The sequence below is a fragment of the Arvicanthis niloticus genome, chromosome 21, assembly GCF_011762505.2.
Source record: "Arvicanthis niloticus isolate mArvNil1 chromosome 21, mArvNil1.pat.X, whole genome shotgun sequence".
Classification (NCBI taxonomy): domain Eukaryota; kingdom Metazoa; phylum Chordata; class Mammalia; order Rodentia; family Muridae; genus Arvicanthis; species Arvicanthis niloticus.
In genome coordinates this window covers 20,761,729-20,784,421 of record NC_047678.1, presented here as the reverse complement: position 1 = coordinate 20,784,421, position 22,693 = coordinate 20,761,729, and the positions used below count along the sequence as shown (strand labels likewise).

Here is a 22,693-nt window from a genome sequence, read left to right as displayed (position 1 = left end):
AGAGAAAATGCAAGGCACCACTAGACAAGGTGTTCTTAGGAGCATCCCTTCTTCCTCATCTTCATGGGGCTTGCTGCCTGATAACAAATAGCAGGTGCCAATCTAGAGACAGGAACAGAAAGGTCCCAGGTAAAGACTCCAGCTGATATTCTGTCTGTCGTGCCATTGAGACCACCACTGTGACTTGTAGTGGCAAAGGAACCAGGGAATGAGTACTGAAAGAAAAACATGTGCAAAGGAGAGGAACAGTTGCAGAGGTCCAGCGGTACCCAAGGCCGAGCAGTACATGTAAGGCTGAGCTTCAGGCTGCCTGGAGTCCGTATCAGTGCAGGTGCAGCTTGGCTGGCTATTTTTGTTCTGTGCAAACTGTAGTGCCACTGTGTACAAACTCTAGGCATGCTGCCTTCATCCTGTGCCTGGGATGGGCTCGTGGGCTTACAGTCTTCCAGGGTGGAGTCTCTGAGCTGTTTGGTACCCTTCTTTACTAGATTATCTCCATGGTAGACCTGAGTCAGAGCTTCCCACCTGGCTGCAGATGCCCCATTGGCCTTAGTGTTCACTAATTAATGTGTCCCGGTGGCCAAGGATGGCAAAGAGACATGGTGAGAAACTGGCAAGAGCCTGAGTGAATTTGCCACGAAGTGGGAGGCTCAAGCTTATGCAGGTTGCATAAGATAACATATTCCAGGGCTGAGTCAAGACCTGAATGCAGGCCACTTTGGCATCAAGATTATCATCTAGATTCTATATGGAACTCATTAGCAAGTCAATAGACTGATTGAAAATGGACAGTAAAATTAAATAGACATTTCTTAAAACTACATGATACTAATGACCAGGAAGTATGTGAAACAATATTCAACATCATTAATCATGCCAGAGAAGCAAAATAAAAGTAAAATATCATCTCATCCCACACTGGGGATGTAGCTCAGTAGAACACTTCCCTAGGATATGTAAACCCATGGGTTTTTATTTTATCCCCAGGACCACAGTAAAAGTGATTTTCAATAAAAAGTTAAAAACAATAAGCCAAATGCTGACATACACTATTACTGAAAATGTAAGCTATTATAATCCTTATGGAAAGCAGTGTGGAGATTCCTTAAAATGTTCAAAGTGCAGTCATCATCTGACTTGGCTATCCCACTTCTGGGTATATTATACATCCAAAGGAAATTTAAATAACTGTGTGGAGACATCTGCTGCACTGTTTATAGAAGCCAAGATGTGGAATTAACCTAAATGTCCATCAACTAAGATGTACAAGAATTTTAATTCAGCAACATGGCTGCTCTGGCAAGGGATCACATCCAAAGATATGATCTGTCCAGAATGCAGACACACCTTGGGTTACAATATGATCTGGCTGGAATATAAACACACCCTTAGTACACATCTTTAATCCCAATTAATGGAGATAAGGTTAGCTTGTAGACCAAAGCTGCCATGCTTGAAAGTGATCTATCAATGTGATTATCAAAGCGTTGATCTAGTGTATGTTTAGAATGGAATGACAATTGAGGGGCAGACAAAGTATCGAATCAGAGAAAGATTTGACAGAGTGAATCAGAGGTAGGATACACCCAACTTACATGAGAACTGCAGAGGAAGAGAGACTACTTAAGAGCAGTGAGAGAGAAAAAAAGGGGTGATGTGAGTGTGTAAAGGGGTCAATTTTACTGGGACAGTTTTACAGAGACAGGCTACAGAGAGAACAAGCTAGATACAGGTGAAGACAGAGAATGAGAAGGAGCCAGAAGATTAGAACACATTGTCAAAGTTAGCATGAGACCAGGCAGAGCAATTCCACCAGAAGCCAGGAGAAGCTGGATTGAATCAGTCAGCTTGAAAGATTAGATTGAAGGAGGCTAGAAGCTCCTTCAATTTTAGGCATAGTGATATGGTTTAGGCATAGTGATAAAACAGAGAAGGAAATGCTCTGGGATCAGCTATTTAGAGCTCTCATCACTTCATCTGAAAATAAAGTGGACATTTACAGTGATACATGGATAAAAGCACCTATACACAATGGCATACTGTTTGGCCATAAAACGCTGACATAGATGATCAGGAAGATCTCACGTTAAGTAAACAAGGCACAGAAAGACAAATAGCACACAGTCTCACTCATAGGTGATCAAAGAGTTGACCTAGTGTATCTTTAGAATGGAATGACAATGGTAGCTAGAGACTGGAGAGAGCAGTGGTTAGAGAGAGTACAACGCGAAGATCGGTCAGCAGGTATTAAGTTACAGTTAGATAGCAGAGCTTATTCTCCTGTCCTGTTGCACAGTAATTAGAGAGGAAAAAATATATTTAAAAAGATAGGATATTTGAAGGCTTTTAACCCAAAAGAAATGATAAATGTTTGAAATAGGCTTGCTTTTATTTGAAATAACACATTGCATTCATGCTGTAAAATACCGCATAGTTACCCACAAATATAATGGGTACATTTTTTTATATGTTCATTAAAAAAAAATAGGGCCAGTGAGATGGTTCACTGAATAAAGGTACTGTTGTAAGAACCTGCTCACCCATATTTGAACCTGATTCTCATTGGTGGAATAAACCCTAAAGTTGTCCTCTGATGTCCATATATACACCATGGAATATATATATATATATATATATATATATATATATATATATATATATATATATATATATATAGAGAGAGAGAGAGAGAGAGAGAGAGAGTATGTATATCATTCATACATACAGGAGACAGAGCAGGTAGGTCTCGGAGTGTGAGACCAACCTGGTCTACAGAGTGAGTTATAGGATAGGCAAGGCTACACAGAGAAGCCCTGTCTTGTAAAAAGAAAAAAAATGTTCTTGAACAAATAACATGCCTCTGTTTGTTTTTTTTGTTTGTTTGCTTGCTTGCTAAATGGGAAAAATAATGGTTCTTCTACTCAGTAGGGTCATGAAAAGCTGGGCATAACAGCAAACACCTTTAATTCCAGTACTCTGGAGGCAGAGACACATGGATTTCTGTGTTCCAGGCCAGGCTGGGCTACAGAGTAAGTTTTAGGACAGCCAGGACTACACAAAGAGATCCTGTATCTAACAAACAAACAAACAAACAAACACAGAAGAAGAGGAGGAGGAGGAGAAAATTAAATGGGTTATTCCGGTAACAATGGCCTATATAGAGTATAAGCAATATTCACTAAAACTTAGCTATTATTATTACCACCAATGTGCCATGTTGTCACAAAGGCACAGTGTGATAAAATTGCAGTCACTGTTGATGAACCTGTAAGGCTTTTCATCCGAAGCTATGCTAGCTCTCATTGTCACTCAGAGGTCAGCTTCTCTACTTAATTTCATCCCAGATGGAGCGTCCGTTTTGCCCGCCCCTCAGAACCTCTCTGTACAGTCAACCAACATGAAGCATCTCTTGAGGTGGAACCCAGTGACCCAGCCAGGGGAGATGGCACTCTATTTTGTGGAATACCAGGGGTGAGTTTGGTTTGTTTTTGCTTAATAGTTTTTCTTCCTTAAATAGCACTTCTAAGAAGGATAGCCCTTCCTTCCCTACTCCAGGAGGCTTTGGGCTCAAGAACAGATGTTTTACCCAGTCCACCCCTTAGTGTTAATGGGTTTAAGAGACCCAGATACATTTAGGTGTACCTGTTTTCAACAGTAAGAAAATTGCCGAGCTTGTTTCTCAGTTGGAAAGTCCAAGTAAGTCTTGATCCTACAGTTCAGAAGGGGTGGGTGGACTTGGATCTAGCTTTTCCCAGCTGTCCAGGCTCTAGCAGTTGTTGAGAAGTGACTGACAGAGTTAGTGCTCACCATATTTAATTAGCAATTCTAAGACCCAAGGTTAACCTGAAAACCCACCTCTCCAACGACCAGGTAACTTCCTAGACGTTAGGAGCTACAGTTCTTGGAAAATAACAAGGCCACACGGGAAAATATGGTGGCCATATGGGTTTGTCCTTAAAAGCCTCTACATGTATCTTGAGGCTACTCCCTGAGAATTCCAGGGAGTTGTCCTGACCAAAGTCCTTCCTGGTCAGTGTTTAATTAAAGCTTGCTTCAAATTTGGCTCAGAATTGTGGAACTGGTTTTTTTTTCTCTTGGGGAATCTCAGGATTAAAACAATAAGCAAAAATAGAGCCCTACATGTGTAGACATTCTTCTAGGCTCTGGGATACAAAGATGCACATTTGTAGATCCAGGGAAACTAGCTTCTAGAGGCAGAGATAACTAAATACCCTGGGTATGTGCTCCTCAGCCACTAGCTACTAGTAGCTCCTAAAGTTCAAACTAAATTGAAACATGTTACTGAGTCCCCTTCTTCCTTTTTCATATGCGCTATAGCCACAAGTGGCCAGTGCCTACACCCACCAAACAGCATTGACCAAACAAAACATTTCAATCTTCACAGAGAGGTCTATTGGGCAGCAGAGGTGGGGGGCCAAATGCAGAGGTTTGGAGTCTCGATAAGAATCTGTTTAAGGCTGATGCAAAGAAGTTGAGTTTGTAGATCCTTTGTCTTAGGTGGTGGCCTCTGAAGGAGGTGACCCGTGAGATAGCAGAGGAAGAACTTTTGAGACAGTGAACATCTAGGTAGAGGACACAGACAAAATGATCGTCAGCATTTTGAAGGAGTGACCAACAGGTCAGTAGGGTAGGAGCAGCATCCCTAGAGGGCAGGATGGGAGAAGGCCAGGGTCTCACAGGAAGTCACCAGGGACAGGACATCATAATCTGCTCAGTGTGCAGTGTTTGAGAGTGGAATCTCCACTGCAGAATGTGGAGTATGGGAAACCATAGCGTGGCGAGGTATGGTGTCAACTGAGATGGGAGTGGTGACGGTGGACATAGACAGGAACAGATAGAGTCTAATGCTGAGGTTTCCGAGGAATAAAGGAGAGTGGTGGTTGGGGTGAGAAGGAAGTAGAGGATCTGGAGCTGGGAAGAGAATGCTTGTTCTACTGATGCACGAAAGCATAATGACAGCAGTTATCACCATCTTCTGGTTTGCCTCAAAGGGTGTGATATGACTCTGTGCCTTCTTCTCCTTGGCCAGGGAGTATGAGAGCCTGTACATGAGCCACATCTGGATCCCCAGCCAGTGCTCACCTACCAAAGGTCTGGAGTGTGATGTCACCGATGACATCACTGCCACAGTGCCCTATAACTTCAGGGTCATGGCCATGCTGGGCTCACAGACTTCAGCCTGGAGCAACCTAGAGCACCCCTTCAATCGAAATGCAAGTAAGGCACAAACCCTCCTGCCCTTAAAGGAACTACCTTCAGTATCAAAATAACTGGTGTACTTATAAACACAAAACCTTATTGATACTTTTTAAAAAATTGCTGACGGTCTCACATGCTATCTCTCTCCTTCCCCACTTTGGGAGTCAGTCCTGACTGTCCTTGTTAGGGTCCCTGGGTATTGATGTTCCAGCACTTGCACTAGGATTCTTACTCTGATCATGCCTCTATAATTCTTTCCCATCTGGAGCCTCGTTAAGGCCATACTGCTGAGAGCAGCTTCATTGTTTAAAAACATCTGTACATTTAACAGCTATTAGAAACATTTCGTCTCTGTGGTTTCTGGCAAACAACTTTTCTATTGCAATTATAACTGGAAAGTGGTTGATTGAAAGGGAAGAGAAGAGTCCAGGTAAGTGGCCAAGGGCAAGCCATGGCTATCGTGTAAAAGGACCTGTGTGTTTGGGATGAGGTGAGGGCTGGATGGGCAGTGGGGCAGATGAAGCAGCTGGCCCTGTGGTAAAGCTTGCTCAGGTTGGGAGATGGGAGCAATGGAAGGAGACAGGGTCTGGGCCACATCTTTCTTACAGAACAAATAGTATGGCCATTGTGAGGAAAGTGACCTGGAGTAAGGTAAGCCTGCAGAGCAGAGGAAAAATAGGAGGGGAGCTGATAGCACTCTGCTAAGCCAAGATGGTTTCTGGTCTCTAGAGTAGCAGAGGAGGTACAGGGGAGTGGATGAATTCAGGAGACATGACTTCATTTAAACTGGATAGAGCTTAGGGATTTGTTAATGAGGGATATGGTAGGGAGACAGAATCTAGCTTCTGGCCTGTGCTGTCTAAGGCAGAGAACCCAAAAGAAGCAACTGATTGTGAGGAGTAGGAGACACTCTGTCTGTGTGGTGTTTGGAGCTGAACTCCTGCAACATGCCATGCCACGAATGTCTGACTGACAGCTGGAAATCAGGCCCCAGGGCTCTTGGAGATGAAAGCCAAACACACAACACAGTTGTCATTCGAGCTCTAGGCCTGGAGTTGATGTGACTGTCCAGGGACAATGTAGGGAGCATAAAAAGAACTCAGGACAGGGTCCCAGAACCTCAGGGTTTAAAATGTAGACAGAGGGAGGATTTGAGTAGGTGGCTGGGTAGGTAGAAGGGGCAGAGGGCTCCCGATAAGCTTAAGGGGGCCCTTGGGTGGAGCTTGAGAAAGTGACTTGGCTGCAACCGCCACACATAGAGGACCAAGTGGAGATGGGAAGGGGCAGCTTCTTGTCTGAGGTGGGAGTGGGTGGGGTGGTAGGAGTTTGGTGCTGGGGAAGGGCAGGGCCCCCAGTGGCCCATTTTCTTCCAATGGCAGAAGATCTGCTTGGAGCAAAGGCTCAGGAACATTAGGTCCCAGTCTCTAGTAATGGAGTAAGTCAAGTCACCGAGAACAGAGGATGCTGAACAGAAGTCAGGAGGGTTTAGATGCTGAGGCATCCCAAATTAGCCCTGAGGAATTATGAGGGTTGGTTCAAATCCAGCTTGGAACTTGATAGCTGTGTGAGTCCAATATTTTGCCTCATGGGATAGCTGAGGGGAACCATATGAACTGTTGCTAATATTATTATCGTTGCCCTGGGGATGCCAGAGCTGAGAGCCAGTGAACAGATGAGGGGCATAGGGCTGGTGGAGTGGGATGCCAGGGAGGCTTTTGTTGCAAAATGTGGACTTCTCTGCTGAGCAGCTTTCCCAGGCACGGGGAAGACTTGGCTGAAGTGGCAGGAGCCCAGTGTAGACACTGGAGGCTTATGGGCCCTGGAGGACACTGCAGCTCTCCCTCTGCCCACAGAGTTCAGGCAGCGCCCAGCACTGCTTCCTCTGGCACCTGGGAGCCTGAGACTCCAGCCAATAACTCCTCTGGGGTCTGGCAGCTAATGCTGGAAGGAAGGCCAGGACAGATGGAGATCAGGGAGTGCCTACAGTTATTTGGGAGGGGCTGGGCAGTGAAATCTGTACTCAAGAGGCCAGCATAAACAGGAAAAGGTCTTGCTGCAGGGGAATCTGAGGGATAGGAGTTTGCATGTGCTGAAGAGAGCAGAATCTCAAGAATCTTGTGGGCTTCATGTGTAGTGGAGTCAACAACCTAGCTGGGTTGGTACTGGCTCTGTCTCTCTCCCTCTCCCTCTCCCTCTCCCTCTCCCTCTCCCTCTCCCTCTCCCTCTCCCTCTCCCTCTCCCTCTCCCTCTCCCTCTCCCTCTCCCTCTCCCTCTCCCTCTCCCTCTCCCTCTCCCTCTCCCTCTCCCTCTCCCTCCCCCTCCCCCTCCCCCTCCCCCTCCCCCTCCCCCTCCCCCTCCCCCTCCCCCTCCCCCTCCCCCTCCCCCTCCCCCTCCCCCTCCCCCTCCCCCTCCCCCTCCCCCTCTCCCTCCCCCTCCCCCTCCCCCTCCCCCTCCCCCTCCCCCTCCCCCTCCCCCTCCCCTCCCCCTCCCCCTCCCCCTCCCCCTCCCTCTCTCTCTCTCATATTTTTTCAAGACAGGGTTTTTATATGAAGCTTTGGCTGGCTGTCCTGGAACTCACGATCTAGACCAGGCTGGTCTTGAACTCACAGAGATCTGCCTGCCTCTGCTTCCCAGGTGCTGTGATTAAAGGTGTGCACCGCCACCACCTGGCTAGCATTGACTCTCTTAGGGGCACTCCATCTGCCGTTTCCAGTTGAGAGGGCCACTCTGACTTCTCTGACACATGACAATTTTAATGTTTTCCAATGGAGCAGTCCTATTCTTAACTTTGTTGAGGGCAGACATTTTTAACCTAAATTTTATGTTATAATCATATGGAGCTTGAGGGCCTGATTGGGGCCATTTCAGCGGTGTCTGGCTTGAATGATGTGCGAGCATCCATTTTTTTTTTTTTAATCTAAAATTCTACCCTGGTTTTTGTCCTGTGTAGCCAGAGTTGTGGCTCCTGCTTAACATCTCTGTGCCACAGGAATAACATTTACCTTGGGTCAATTGAGCCAATTATACTGAGTGTGTAGACCAGAGGTTTCTGCCCGAGTGCAGCCAGAAAAAAAAGGAAGGAAGGGAAAAGAAAGGAAGAAAGGAAAAAAAAATAACCTAACTCTCTACACTGGAAAAGATGGCATCAAAGGCCCAGATTCTGACCGTAAGGGGAGTGGGCATGCTCTGTTTGCAGGTATTACAGAGGCAGTGGTGCTGTGTCTGGACTGGCTACATTTGCACAGGTGGCCTGACTTTCCAAGTCCTCTTGTCCCTTCAAGGGACAGCTCACCAAACCCAGGGATTGTTTTCTCCAGTGAGGGTGGCATGCAAACACTTTGCTCTCTGAATGCTTTCTCCAGGAGCTGCCTTTCTTCTCCGTGTCCCTTGGCCTCAGTGCAAAGGGATTTAGCCCACGACACTTCCCTTCCTACTTCCCAAGACAATACCAACCATCACACAACCCCTTCTGGTCCTGTGGTCTCTAGATTGATATCAAAGGAGAGGAGGAGCCGGTGTGGCCCCTTCTGTTCTTGGCCGGTTGGTGGGAAGGTATCCTCAGGGGCTGGCAGCTTCTTTGTTTGAGAACGTGCAAAATGTGAAAGGCGGCATTTGTGCTTGGGCTGTGATTTCTATAACTGATTGTCAGAACTTCTAAGAAACTTATGAGTTGCTGACAGTTTTTATGTGAGATTAAGAATCCTTGGGCCAAGAATAGAGAAGGTCTAAGCTACCCAAACTACTGATGTCTGCAAGGCACCAGATATACGTGCCAGGGCTCTGTGTGAGCGGTAGGGAGGGATGCACAGGGTTGGCCCTGTCAGATGTGTTCATTCCTAAGGGGCAAAGGCGATGCCAGCTGTGCCCAGCAAGCATTAAGATGTTGGGGATTGTTTCTAATGCTTTGATTTAATTGGGAATCTGCGTGTCCAAATGCTAAAGGTCCTGGTCTCCAATTGGCTTTTGATCGATCAATGAAAATGCCAGTGGCCAATGGCTGGCCAAAGGGAGACGGGGCAGGGCCTTTAGATTTGAGCAGGCTAGGATCTGGGAAAAAGGAAACAGGATCGCCATGACTCGGGGAAGAAGGATGGGACATAGGAGCCGCAGAAGAGAAAGCCAATCAGCATGTGAAAATTCGAGTGGGTAGCCACTGGCCACGTTTTCGACTGGGCATGGGGTAGCAGGCGAAGATTTAGGAGTTCCCTTTGAGGAACCTTTGAGGTAGCCAAGGCATTTAAAAATTAACTGGCGTGTGTATGTGTGTCTTCCATTAGTGAATCCAGAGAGCTCCTGGGCGGCGGGTGTACGCATGCGCCCTGCTGGGAGCCAAAGCAGTGTCGCAAAACTCAGCACTACATTAAGGAACAATATCAACAATATCGGCTCACTCAATAACAAGTTGAAGAACAAATGAAACAGGGTGGTGGAGAGAGAAGACGGAGCACATGCTTTAAACGGGAAAGAAAGCAACAATGTTTACTTGAGTCCTTCCTGCCTTCTCTTGGGCCTGTGCTCCCAGAGAAGGAACAGATGATTTGGGGGTGGGGGGGAGAATGAGTTATAATAAGTCTTTATCATTTGTTTTCTACTCATTCATTATTCAAAAAGCATTTTATGAGGACCACCAAAATAGCTTAGCAAGCAAGGGCGCTTGCTGGCAAACATGATGACCGGAGTTTGATTCCCGACCTACCTGGTGGAAGGAGAGAACGGGCCTCTGTGTTTCACATGCAATCTCTCTCTCTCTCTCTCTCTCTCTCTCTCTCTCTCTCTCTCTCTCTCTCTCTCTCTCTCTCTCTTCCAATTATCTCTTGAAAACAAATTTTAATATAAATAAAATTTTAAAAGAATTTTAGGAGCGTCCACGGAGTGCAGGACAATGCTAACGTACATTACTCCACACACTAGGACCCCTTGGCAGACCATCCAACTCCCTCGTCCTTGGGTTGCTGTGTCTCTCTCCACTGATGACATGGTTGTTTTATCCAAGGGAATCGGTTCTCCCTGGAGCCGACTTTGATTCTTTCTCTTGCCAACAGCTGTCCTCACCCCACCCAGGATGGAGGTCACTGAACATGGGCTGCATCTGGTTATCGAACTGGAAGACCTGGGGCCCCAGTTTGAGTTCCTTGTGGTCTACTGGAGGAAGGAGCCTGGCGCCACGGTGAGACTTCCCACTGACCCTACCTTTGAGTCAAGCCTTAGAGAAGGCGCATAGCTTTCTGGGGGGTGAGGGAGTACGTCTAGCTTCATAGTGCTCGTGGCGTAAGTGGTTTGACCAGGGTGAAGTTTAAGAAAGGAGAGATGAGAGAACCAAGCATCCATCCCTCGACTCCTTCCTCAGAGACTTACCTTTATTCGTCCTAGGCCTGGGCCAGGGCACCTGGGCCCCTTTCAGGCCAGGTCTATTGAAGTTTGAGAGGCTGCTTTCCTTGCTTTAATGCCGCCCCCCCCCCACCCCCAACCCCTAGTGATTTTTTGATGCATTTTGGTTTTTTTCTCCCTCACCAGTTACTCTCAGACACATAGGGCCAACAGGGCAGGATGTTCCAGCTCAGGGTGTTCCAGATGATTTCAAAAGCTCAGAAGGTGGGCACAAACCTCTTGAGGGTGTGTGTCTTGGCAGAGTGTGGAAGTGGGGCATGAAGCCAGGAGCTAGCTTATGAATAAGACTATTTAATTATGATCCAATGGGCCGTGCAGAAAGCCTGGAGGGGAGCTGCCCTTCCCCATGGGACGCTTGCTGTAGTCTGGGGTGAGTGGGAGGCCAGCACTCATGGAAGGGTGGTCAGACAAGCAGCAGCAGAAGCATAGTGTAAAACTCTAGCAGACACAAGAGACACTACTCCCTATAGAACCCTCTTTAAGTTGATATAATGACAGAGCCTGGTGACCCACTTCAGTGAGCACAAGGAAAGCTAGTTTTCTCAGAAGAATCCATATGTTCGAGAGTGGTATCTCACCAAATCTGTAAGCAGAACCAGCACAGGACCAGGCAGAAGTACAGTCTTAACTACACAGGGACCCTGGCCTGTGGGAGCCTTGCTGTCTTCTCCCTGAGGGTCTTACTGTGGCCTCTCCCCTTCACTCCCAGGTCCTATCCATGCCTGTGACTATGCCTCCCTGACTCCTTAAAGCATCCCAGACTGACCCTCCTCTCACAGTCTTCTCCCTTTGTCCTTCTGTCAAGCTTGAGGTATTCAGTTCCCCAAGACCAAACCCTCCAGTCTAAGCTGTGGACAGCTGGCTGAGCTCTGCGGGACCCCTTCTCAGTCTGGGTTGTTCAGTGTCACATAGCAATATCTGGGGGCTGTGCGCCCTCAGCGGAGTGGGATATTGGAAGATAGCGTGGGCAGGTGGGATAGGTGATTGGCTGATATTTACCCTGCTGGGTCAGGACACACTAGTAGCACGTAGCATTGCCAGCCAGGCAGATGGAACAGGGTGGGAGAAATGCTGGGACTTGGCAGGAGAGAGCACGCATCGGCCTCATAGTCTTTGGGGGTGGAACTTACTCCCCTCCCTTGTAACTGGGAGGCTCGTTGCTGAGAGAGTGTATACCCTGAGTCATCTGGGCTGGGTCACACAAGCTTCTACAGGCTCCTCTATAGGCCTGGGGGTTAGAGTGGGGGTGGGCAGACAGGTGGATGGACTCTGCTCAAATCTTGTCCTGTTGGACAGGCAGTTTTTAAACTCCCTTTAACTCTTGTGCCTCCTAGCCACTCTCTTTGTCTTGCCCCAATTTTTCTTCATAGCTCTAATCACTACCAGGAACGTGTTTAGGGCACGTGTGTGGGGTACGTGCAAGCTCTCTGAGAGCAGGGGCTCTATGTGCTCCGTTCGGTGCTGTGTGCCTAATTGTATTACTACATTATTATATTGGTATATTAGTACAGGCCTAATTAATATGAGTGCATGAATGAAGAAACAAATGCCTTCACGAGTGAATGGCAAGGAATGTTCTCCGCTCTGGAATGTTCTGGAAAAGGATTACCTGCCCAGCTCTCCCCACCATCTTTAGCTCTGCTTCCCTTAGGTACTAACTGTGTCTTGATCTTTCTTTAAAGGAACATGTTAAGGTGGTAAGGAGTGGGGACATTCCAGTGCACCTAGAAACCATGGAACCAGGGGCCATGTACTGTGTGAAGGCGCAGGCTCTGGTGAAAGCCATCGGGAGGCACAGTGCCTTCACCCAGCCTACGTGTGTGGAGATGAAAGGTAAGGATGACCTGCTTGTCCCTGGGTCTCCACACTTGGCAGCCTTACTAATGCATGCCTGGATGCCCATCAGTGATGCGTGCCTAGATGTCCATCGGGTTTCTTTGGTTCTGAGTCTTTACCTGGCTTTAAAAGTTGGCTTCCAGGCTTGGTGGATTCTAAGGTAAACTCCAACTCCCCCTGGGGTAGAAGCCCACCCTGGGGACTGGGTAGGATTTCTTGAACAGTTGTCTGGAGCTGCCCCCAAAGCCACCTCCTTGTAGGTCACGTTGTTACAAGACTACCTTGCCAGAAAGTTGCTACCTGTGGGCAAACTTGGCTGTAGGAGAGTTAGATCTTGGAAGGAGGCACCACACTGTATAATGAAATTATAGCTTCTTCTGTCTAGAAGGGAGCTTATAGTCTATAGAATCCTCTTTTTAAACTAAAATTTTTCACTTGAATTTAAACAATCAAAAACGGTGTGAGTGCTGTATGAATACGTGTATATATGTCTAGAAGGAATCATAGAGTCTATAGAATCCTCTTTTTGACTAACTTTTCACTTGAATTTAAACAATTAAAAATTGTGTGTGTTGTGTGTATATGTGAACATAGGTATATGTGTGTTTACATACACATATATGCATGTGTATGTATGTACACACATGTGCACATGTGGGTGTGAAGAACAGACGCTGATATTAGGCATCTTCCTCTTCTTCTGTTTTATGAGGCAGCCTCTCTCACTAACCTCAGAGCTTACTGACTGGCTATACTGGCTGTCCAACAAGCTCCAGTGACTCCCAAGTGCCAGTGTTCTAGATGTACAGAGCCTTTCCTGGCTTTTATATGGGTACTGAAGATCCAAACTTGGCTCCTAATGCATGCATGCCAGGCACTTACTGACTGGAGCATCTCCCTAGACTCTGTCTCTGTCTCTGTTTCTCTTTCTTTCTCTCTCATGAGCTAAGAAAAACCTACAGTAATTAGAAACTCTTCAAAAAAGAAACAAAGTCTTACATTCCATGAGCCCACCATGCAAACACCACTAGTTACATTTTTCTTCTTAGCTTTAAAAAATTATTTTGAATATAGTCTATTCATGTGGTCCATAACACATAGTGTACATGTAGATTATCTTAAATTATGTTCTCTATGTCTCTTCTCCATTTACATAGTTTCTGCATCCTTTCTCTTCAGTATGAGTTTCTTATGTAGCCTTCTGAAGACATTTGAATCTATATACATGAAAATGAGGACATGTATATATATAAGTATATACATATATATCATCTTTTAAGCATAACTGATGGCATATGTACTGTTCTGAATCTTGCTTTTATGTATCTTGAGGATGTTTCTGAGTGAATAAAGAAATTCCATCATCCTTTCTTACCAAATTCTGTTTTATTTGTGTATGTGTGTGTATGTATGCATGTGTGTATATGTATGCATGTGTGTATATATGCTTGTGTGTATGTATGCTTGTGTGTATGTATGCATGTGTGTGTATGTATGCATGTGTGTGTATGTATGCATGTGTGTGTATGTATACATGTATGTTGACTAATTTAACTGATCTGCTACTGATAGAGTTAGGTTCCCCCCACCAAAATTTCCTTGTGCATAATCACTTTTGCTGATGCATTATACATATATATGTATACATGTATGTATGTAAGACATGTATGTATGTAAGTATGTATGTTTGAATGATAAATTCCTGGAAGTAAAGTAGCTGGGTCAAAAGACATGTATTTAACTTTGACACTGTTGTAAATGCCCCTCCAAAGAACTGTGACCCTTCAGTTATCACCCATATGAAGACATACTGTAGCACAATATGACATACATATGACATACATGATACATCTGGTTTGTTTTTCACAAATGCATTCATAACATTTTTCCGTAAACACGTTCTGAGTAACGTTTCTTGGTACTTAAATAATTATTTGTCAAGCTTATGAAAAATCCAAACAATACAGAACTATAAAAAGCAGGTGCTCCTCTCTGCTTCCTCATGCTGCTCAAGAGACTTGCTGTTACAGTTTGAATATAGAGTGTCTCCCCACAGGCCCATGTGTTTGAACAATTACTGCTTGGCTGATGGCATCATTTGGGAAGTCATAGAACTGTTGGGAGATGGGACCTAGCTGGAGAAAGTGGTTCTTGGGGAGGTGAACCTTGAGGTTTAGAGCTCAACCCCACTTCTTGTCCTGTTTCCTGAGCCATGGGGATGCAAACACACAGTTTCCTGTTCCTGCAGCCACAACTGAGAATGGTTTCCATGACCACAACATCCCTGCCAGGATGGAATGTATCCTCAGAGCACGGGTCAAAATAAACTCTCCTTCCCTTTGGTCGCTTCTTGTCAGGCATTTGATCACAACACTGAGGAAAGTCATAAACACATTTTTTCAGGCAAATCCATCGTTTATTCTTCCACTATGGTCTGTACCTTCCAACACTTCTCAACACAGGGACCCGAGTCTCTCTCTCTCTCTCTTTACCTGGTTCAGCTACACTTTGTAGCACACTGTGGCCAGTGTGGGTCTACCATTGTTTTTTGTTGTTGTTGTTGTTATTGTTTTTCATTTTTTGTTTCTCCTTCTCCTCTTCCCTCTCCCCCTGCCCCTCCTTTCCTTTTCTTCTCCTCTTCCTCCTCCACCTTCTTTGATACAGGGTCTTAACTATATAGCTCTGGATGTCCTGAAACTCATTATGTAGATCAGGCTGGCCTGGAACTCAGAGATACACCTGTTACTTTCTCCCAAATGCTGGAATTAAGGTTTATGCCACCATGGCTGGCTTACCTTACTTTAAAAGGACACACAGTAAGCCATTTTGTACAAGTATATCTTTATTGATAGCAATACCATTTACTTTCCAAATATTTTCCATTATCGGTCAGAAACAGTAATCTGTCTATCCTGTTTCTTTTAACAGCTGAATTGCTAACCTACCATCCCAATGTTCCATAATAATCAGCCTGTTTTGTTTGGCGTTTAAATCATTCCCATTGGCTCTGGAAGATGCTGTTCTTCCTTTTATTTCAATATTTGCAGAGCACTGACTACATGCCAAATCTTGGCCTGTCCACTGGGGCAGAGAAGGGAGACCCTGCCTTCCAGTTATGGGGGCAAACGGCAAGCTAGTATCATGTAAGGTGTGTGTGTGTGTGTGTGTGTGTGTGTGTGTGTGTGTGTGTTGGGTGGGGGAGGTCTTCCAAGGAGAGGCACAGCACACAGGATGCATGAACGGCAGAGAACTACTGGGCAGGAAGGAGACTGGTGATAGCCTGCAGCTCATGTCTGGACATTCCTGTGCGCTGACTGATGTACATAGTTATTTCCTTCCTTGGAGTGATTTTCTGGGAATGGACACCACAGGAGGGGATTGGGAGGGTATGAACATTGTACATTTTTTTGATATCTACTGCCAAAGTATTTTCCAAAAGTGAAACAATGCATATGCCCCACCCCACACGCCGCAGCCACATGAGCTGAGTCACCCCTAACATTGTGGGTGAAAGGCCCAGGCAGGAGGTAATAAACAGGTTGTTTGAGGTTAGACAGAACAGAGAGGTGGGAAGCCAGCTCATCCTCTCTTCTGAGTCTCCAGATGCTCAGACCTGGTGCTTTTTGCTGTATTTGTTAGTAAACTCATCACAGGCTTTGGAGCTAGACCCACCTGTGTATCCTGGCATAGGCCATTAGCCCATCTTCAGCATAAATAACATCCTCTTCCATGAAAGAGGTCCTTGCTGTGAGCAGCAGAGGCCTAGACCTTACCAGAGTCCTGGGGGATGGGTGTAGACCTAGTGTGTGTAATGGAGCCTTGGTCTGTCAATTACTATGTGACTTTTTAGGGGACTTAATGTTTTCCTCCATCATAGGAGTCAATGCCAAGAGCAAATTGTGAAACACTTTGTTTTTGGCTTCCGCCGAGCCCCGTTCTGGGCTGTTCTGCTCCAGCACCTCCTCCTCATCCTGCCTGGGGCCTGGCAGCCTGCCTTCCTCTGGCAGTAGTGCCAGGTACACACTACCACGGACAATGCCTTGCATTTCCCCCTCCCCTTCCCAAGATGGAGATAGTAACCGTCTCTGTGGCTTTCTGAAAAACCACACTCGAACTGAGCTTCTAGAAGAATGGTGGTAGCTGTAGCCGTTGGAGGACACACCAAGTCTCAGGGTGCTGTCATCTGCCAGCTTAGCCTAAGTGCAGCCCTAAGAAACTCTCCAAGGTGTGGGACTGGCGTTCCCCTTCCCTGCTGTTCCCAAGCCATCTCTTATGCTTTGTCCGCAGGAGAGTCACTTCCGCTGGCACTGGCTCTGTTTGCATTTGTTGGCTTCATGCTGATTCTTGTGGTTATACTGCTCTCCGTCTGGAAGATGGGCCAGCTGCTCCGCTATTCTTGCTGCCCCACTGTTGTCCTCCCAGACACCTTGGTAAGAACATTCTTGTACCTTTCAGTATGATGCTGGGCAGATGCATCATGGGCCTTAGCAGGGCATGGACACACTTTTCATGGTTTATGAAGATATGCAGAGAGTGGAGCAAGCAGTAATGGGACTTCACTTGTCTTAGTCTGTGATGCTATAACAAATTACCACAGACTAGGTCATTTATAGAGAATAGAAGTTCAGTGGCTTCTGGAGGCTGGGAATGGTGGTGGTGGAATGAAGACAGAAGGGTCTTACGAGTAAAGGTCTTCTTGCTATTACAACATGGCTAAATGTGATAGAACTAAGAGATAGAACAAAATTTCAAACTGGCAGCCTTAAGGCCTTATAGCCTACATTTCTGAAGTTGGGGCCCCATCACCTTCCACAGTTTCTACCCCAACCCTGTTTCACTGGGCTTCTGTTACCAACATGTGGTTTTGAGGATATGCTCAGGTCAGTAATTCCTGATCAGAAGTTCTGGGTGAGTTCTCCCTTTTCTAGGGCATAGTAAACATCCTGAGGCTCTGGCAGGCCATTATGCTGTCCCCATGGCAGGCCATTATGCTGTCCCCACAGACCTAGCATTGCCAAGAGGGTGGTTGTGTTATTCAGCCCAGGGGGCCTTCAGTTTCAAGAGCCATGAAATCTTAATCTTTCAAGGTGTCTTCTGAGTACTCTTAGCTTCCCCAATTCTAACAGCAGCTATGCCTAGTAACATGTTCTGACTCAAAATACCCGTCTCTATGCAAAGAGTCTCATGATTCTCAGGTTTGAAGATCATATAGCATGGAATATGCTTTGTGTTGGACAGACATGGCCTTCATAGTGACTGTTCAAAGAGCTTTCCTTCCAGTGACTCACAAGCCAAAGATGCTTATTTGTCTCTTGAAAACATGGACCATGGCTCTGAGCCTCTGGGTAGGAATAGGCCCTGTGTGCCTGTACCCTGGAGGAGGAAGAGTAAAGACAAGCCTCAGTAGCTCACACATGTTCTACCTGTGGCTCTTCAGAGGCCTCCTAGATCTCAACACCATGCAGCATAATCAAAGAAAGAAAGAACAAACAGGAAACAGAGCAAGCCCTCCATCCCTGTCAGGTTAAGGGTGTCACAGTTCTGTCTTGTGGGGAGTTAGCAGTCAGTTTCTCCTGTGCATCAGAACCAGCTCTGTCTATAGCCCTCACACTTCTGGAGTTTCTTAACAGCCTGCAGTTACAATGAAGGTGCTCCTGTAACATCTGTGTGGTTTGCTTTTGGGTCTATGTAAGAGGAATAACTCTCCCTTTAATCCAACCTTCAGAGTGCCCCACCACCCTTCTAGCATAATGCCAACTCTCCTGTCTCTAATATTTCCAAGTAGTCACAACAATGTTAGCTGACGGTAGCAGAGCTGAGCACCAGGGCTGTTGTGAGGATGCTCATGTATTGTTTCAGATCACTGAGTTTGCCCTGACTTCTGTCTGCTACTTGATTGACAGAACGCTGTAAAGAAGCTGACTATGAATGTAGCTGCGTCTGTTTCTTCCTGTTTGTCAACTTTCTATGCAAATTTATTTATTTATTTATTTATTTATTTATTTTTGAGACAGGGTCTTACTATGTAGCTCTGGATGTCCTGGAACTCTATAGTCCAGGCTAGCCTGGAACTCACAGATCCACCTGTCTCTGCCTCCCTGGTGCTGAGATTAAAGGTGCGTGCCACCACACCCAGAAACTTTGCATGCATTTTGAATGCGTACACATTTATGATTGCTGGATCTTCTTAACTAAACTTTTCAGCATTATCATGAGTTTCTTTTTATCTTTGATAATATTTAATTCTTTCTGTTCGTTGCTTATATGGTATATCCTTTATAAAGCTCTGTGTTCAAGTTTAAAGTGTGTCTCTTGTAGACAGTTGATTTGGTTTCTGTTTTGACTTATTTTGTGTTTGTGTAAGTCACTTCTGGTAATCTCTGCCTTTTAAAAATGGCATGTTTAGTCCATTAACATGTAATATAATGATTGATACAGTTGTATATTGGTTATGATTTTATTTTTTGTTTCTCCATTTGTTTTTGTTTTCTATTTTTCTTTTTCTGCCTCTTTTAGGGTTTATTAAGTATAAGTACACACACACACCCACCCACACACACACACACACACACACACACACAGACCACATTACAGTTTCCTTCTCTTTTCTTTTTATTGAGGCTGGCTTTGATCTCACTATATATTCAAGGATAACCTTGACCCTCCTCCCTCTACCTCCCAATTGCTGTTTTATGTGACACTGAAGGTTGAGCCCAGGGCCATAGCATGACATGCTAGTCAAGCGCTTTAGTAAGCAAGCCCCAAGTATATTATAAACTTCATAATTTTTAAATCTTTTTTGTTATTCTTGACATTACTTTTTATGTTTGTTTTAGGAATTTCCATATATATGTCCTTTACATTTTTAAAAGCGTTACTTGCTTTTATTTCATGAGTATGGGTGTTTGTACATCTGTCATTGCACCATATGTACGTAGTGTCTACAGAGGCCAGACAAAAGCATCAGATTCCCTTATAACTCATTGTTGTAAGGATACTCATACTTTATGCTTTATACTCTTATAAAAGAAAGCATTCAACTGGGGGCTTGCTTACGGTTTTGGAGGGTTAGTCTATGATCATGATGATGGGAAGCAGACAGACAGGCTTGGTACTGGAGCAATAACTGAGAACTTTACATTCTGATCTGCAGGCAGCAAGCAGGCAGAGGGGCGAGGTGTGGGAGAGATAGATGCTGGGCCTGATGAGGGCTTCTGAATCCTCAAAGCTCACTCCCAGAAACATTCTTCCTCAACAAACCCCGTATCTCCTAATCCTTCCCAGACAGTTCATCAGCTGTGCACCAAGCATTCAGACAGAGGTGTCTATGGGAACCATTCTCAAGCAAACCACCAGAGAGAGAGGGGCAGGGTTGGGGTAGAGAACTAGGTAGATCTTTTCAGAGCTAATTTTTAGTAACCTATTTTTCTGATGAGGCCCTGCCTCTTACTTTTCATGGCCTCCAATAACATCATATTGGGAACACATCGAGGGATTATCCCATTGACAGATCGGAGCCCTCGTGCTTTAATCACTTGCCCAGGCCTGCCATTATCAAGCCCTTTCACATGAGCCAACAGGAGATGATTTAGGCTACTTTGTTATGGACTCTGCAAAGTTGCTCTCCATGTGTTTAAAACCAGCTATGGCGATATAGGAGGGTCTCTGGGAGAAATTACTGGAGTATGAAAAGGGGTAGGAAAAAGCTTTTCCTCGGGGTGCTCTCTGGGCTAGGCACTGGGGTAGGTATTGTGTAAAGCCTCACAGAGCAGGTCCTTCTTCTCAGAGCTCTCTGGTGGTAGAAGGGTGGAGCCCCTCCCCCCAGAATTACATCTGAGTTTTCGTGGCACTGTTCTCCGAGAAAAGCGCTGACTCAGCAGGGCCATGTGGGAATTGCTAGACAGAGGGCCAAGAGAGCATCTCAGCAGAATCTGGGAGCCACTGACCTAGGGGATTGGGTTGTCCTGGAGAGTTTTGCTTCTTTAAAGTTAACAAGGGCTGGGAAGATGACTCGGTGGTTAAAGTGCCCCCCACACACACCCATTGTGAGGATCAGAGAGTTTGGATCTCCAGAACCTGTATAAATGCCAGATGAGGGATCAAGGAAAACTTGATCAATGTCAATGTAGGGCCTGAACATGTCATCACATGCGCCCACTTACGCATGTGAGAACACAGAAACTCACACATACATGCGCTCACATGCGTGCACACGTGTGCTTGTAAAGGAAGTTAAATAGTTGGGATTTCTATAATAGTCTTTGATGCTACCATTTGCTCAAGCAATGTCTAATGAATGATTTTTTTATGAAAATGAATTTTTAGAAAATAACCAGTTCGTCCCAGAAGCTAATCAGCTGCAGGAAGGAGGAGGTGGACACCTGTGCTGTGGCCGTGCTGTCCTCGGAGCATCTCTTTGGGGTCTGGATCTCACAGACTTGAGAAGGACCTGATGGATTAACAGCCTGGTCTGCAGGACCCAGAACCCTGTATGGGGAGGGTTGTGTTTCTGTTTTCCTCTGTGGACAAGAGAAGTAACGGGAGCCTGCTGTGTGCATGGCTAGCAGCAACCGTCAGAGGCAAAGTGGCGTGACCAACGGAGAGTGACAGAAATAGTCTGGAGAAGTGATCCCCAGACCCACAGTTAGCATATACTCACTGAACGACCGTGGAGAAAATGGCTTCATCCCTGTGGATCCCCGCTTTGTCACCTGTAGTGGGGATCAACCAGACTGTTAAATGGTTTCCTCCCCTCTTCTCCGTATATATACAAACCAGCACGTTCAGGGTGGCAAGGAGACTGGTGGCGCTGTGCATGTGAGTTCAGCTTTGGTGGACTGTGGGGTGTACGTGTGTACTAAGAATAATAAGAGTACTCAGAACTGAATGCATAATCTCAGCACTTAGGAGGAGCAGGAGAGAAAATCTCAAGTTTGCCGCAGCCTGGATGACACACTGAAACCCTGTCTGAAGTAAACAACCGAACAACCAAGAATAGTAAAACTCCTTTTATCAAACCAAACTCAGACCACTGTTGGTTTGGACTTCCCTCTTTACCAGAGGAAACCTGAGGAGGGCCATTTCACTTCAAGCCAAATCCTGGCTGGAATGATAGGTCAGCTCTGCTGAGGGTGACATCGAGGGAGGCCATAGGCCGTCCATGATGGGACATGTGTGGATGTTGCTGTGGGTTCATGAAATGTCATCAGATCCCAGGAACTTGTCTACAGCAAATCCCACAAGCTCTCTTCCTAAGGACAGTTCACTCAGGGTTTCTCAGCCCCTCCCAGATGCTCACCTGGAACCCCTGACTCTCTAGTCATTACCATTTCTTACTACCTTTAGGCAAGGAGGTAAGGATGGGGGACAGCTTCCGTCAGAGGAGGATGAAGGGAGGTGACCTCATCTCTCCCTTCAGAGTCAGGCTCACCACCACCTTTCAACTCTAGAACCTGGAGCTGGCTTGTCTTTGTCCCAACTTCCTGGGCTTCTCCAGCCAGACTTCAACCAGGTTCTTCCCATCCATCTTCAGCACAGAAGCCTGTGGCCCTTGGGGACTCCAGGAGAAAGGATGGCTAGGTAGGTGTGTGGGCTGAGCCTCCCTGCCTTTGTTCTGTTTTGTATATTTCCGCCTTGACTCTTTTGTGAAGTGAGTTTTAGTTTCATATTTAAACTGGTTTGGAAACATATGTGCTGTTTACAGAATTAAAATTGCATACCAGTATTGGCCTTCGTCTTTTCTCCCCTCTCTTCCCTGCCCCCTCATCCCAAGGACCTCGTCCTTCTGTTACTTAAGCTCAGAATAAAGAAATAACCCCAACCTTCCACTGTTATAGTTTCTCATGGGATTCTATCTGGTTTTGCTGGCCTCTGTAGCTACATAGAGACTTCTGTCAATTATTCTATTGCCTCTTCAGGTCCCCAACATGTGGTTATTGAACCCCAGCCAAACATTAGAAACAGAGCTGGCTCCTGATGGGGCGTAGCTCCCTCCTCAAAGCTGGGTTACTCTGACCTGGAACTCTCTTTCCTCCCTCTACCTGTGTAACAGTTTTAATTGTCAGCTTGATACTATCTAGAGTCACGTAGGAAGAATCTGAGTGAGGGACTGTCTAGATCAGGTTGGCCTGTGCTTGTGTCTGTGGGGATTGTCTTGACTATGTTAATTGATGTGGCCCTTACTCACTTTGAGGCTTCCCACAGACCTAGCTGGGTTCCCTAGCTGAACCTTCATAGAACACTCAGCACC

General features: G+C 45.9%; 1 protein-coding gene across 1 annotated transcript in view; it reads left to right on the top strand.

Annotated features, from left to right (window-relative positions):
* Positions 1-22,354, top strand: part of Il20rb (interleukin 20 receptor subunit beta) — a 36,370-nt gene extending 14,016 nt beyond the window's left edge. Inside the window, exons 2-7 of the mRNA XM_034484635.3 lie at positions 3,345-3,471; positions 5,051-5,238; positions 10,263-10,387; positions 12,291-12,441; positions 16,732-16,874; positions 20,770-22,354. Of these exons, the coding sequence (XP_034340526.1) occupies positions 3,345-3,471; positions 5,051-5,238; positions 10,263-10,387; positions 12,291-12,441; positions 16,732-16,874; positions 20,770-20,886 (851 nt within the window). The 3' untranslated portion in view covers positions 20,887-22,354. The remainder of the gene's footprint in view (positions 1-3,344; positions 3,472-5,050; positions 5,239-10,262; positions 10,388-12,290; positions 12,442-16,731; positions 16,875-20,769) is intronic.
* The last annotated feature ends 339 nt before the right edge of the window (positions 22,355-22,693 follow it).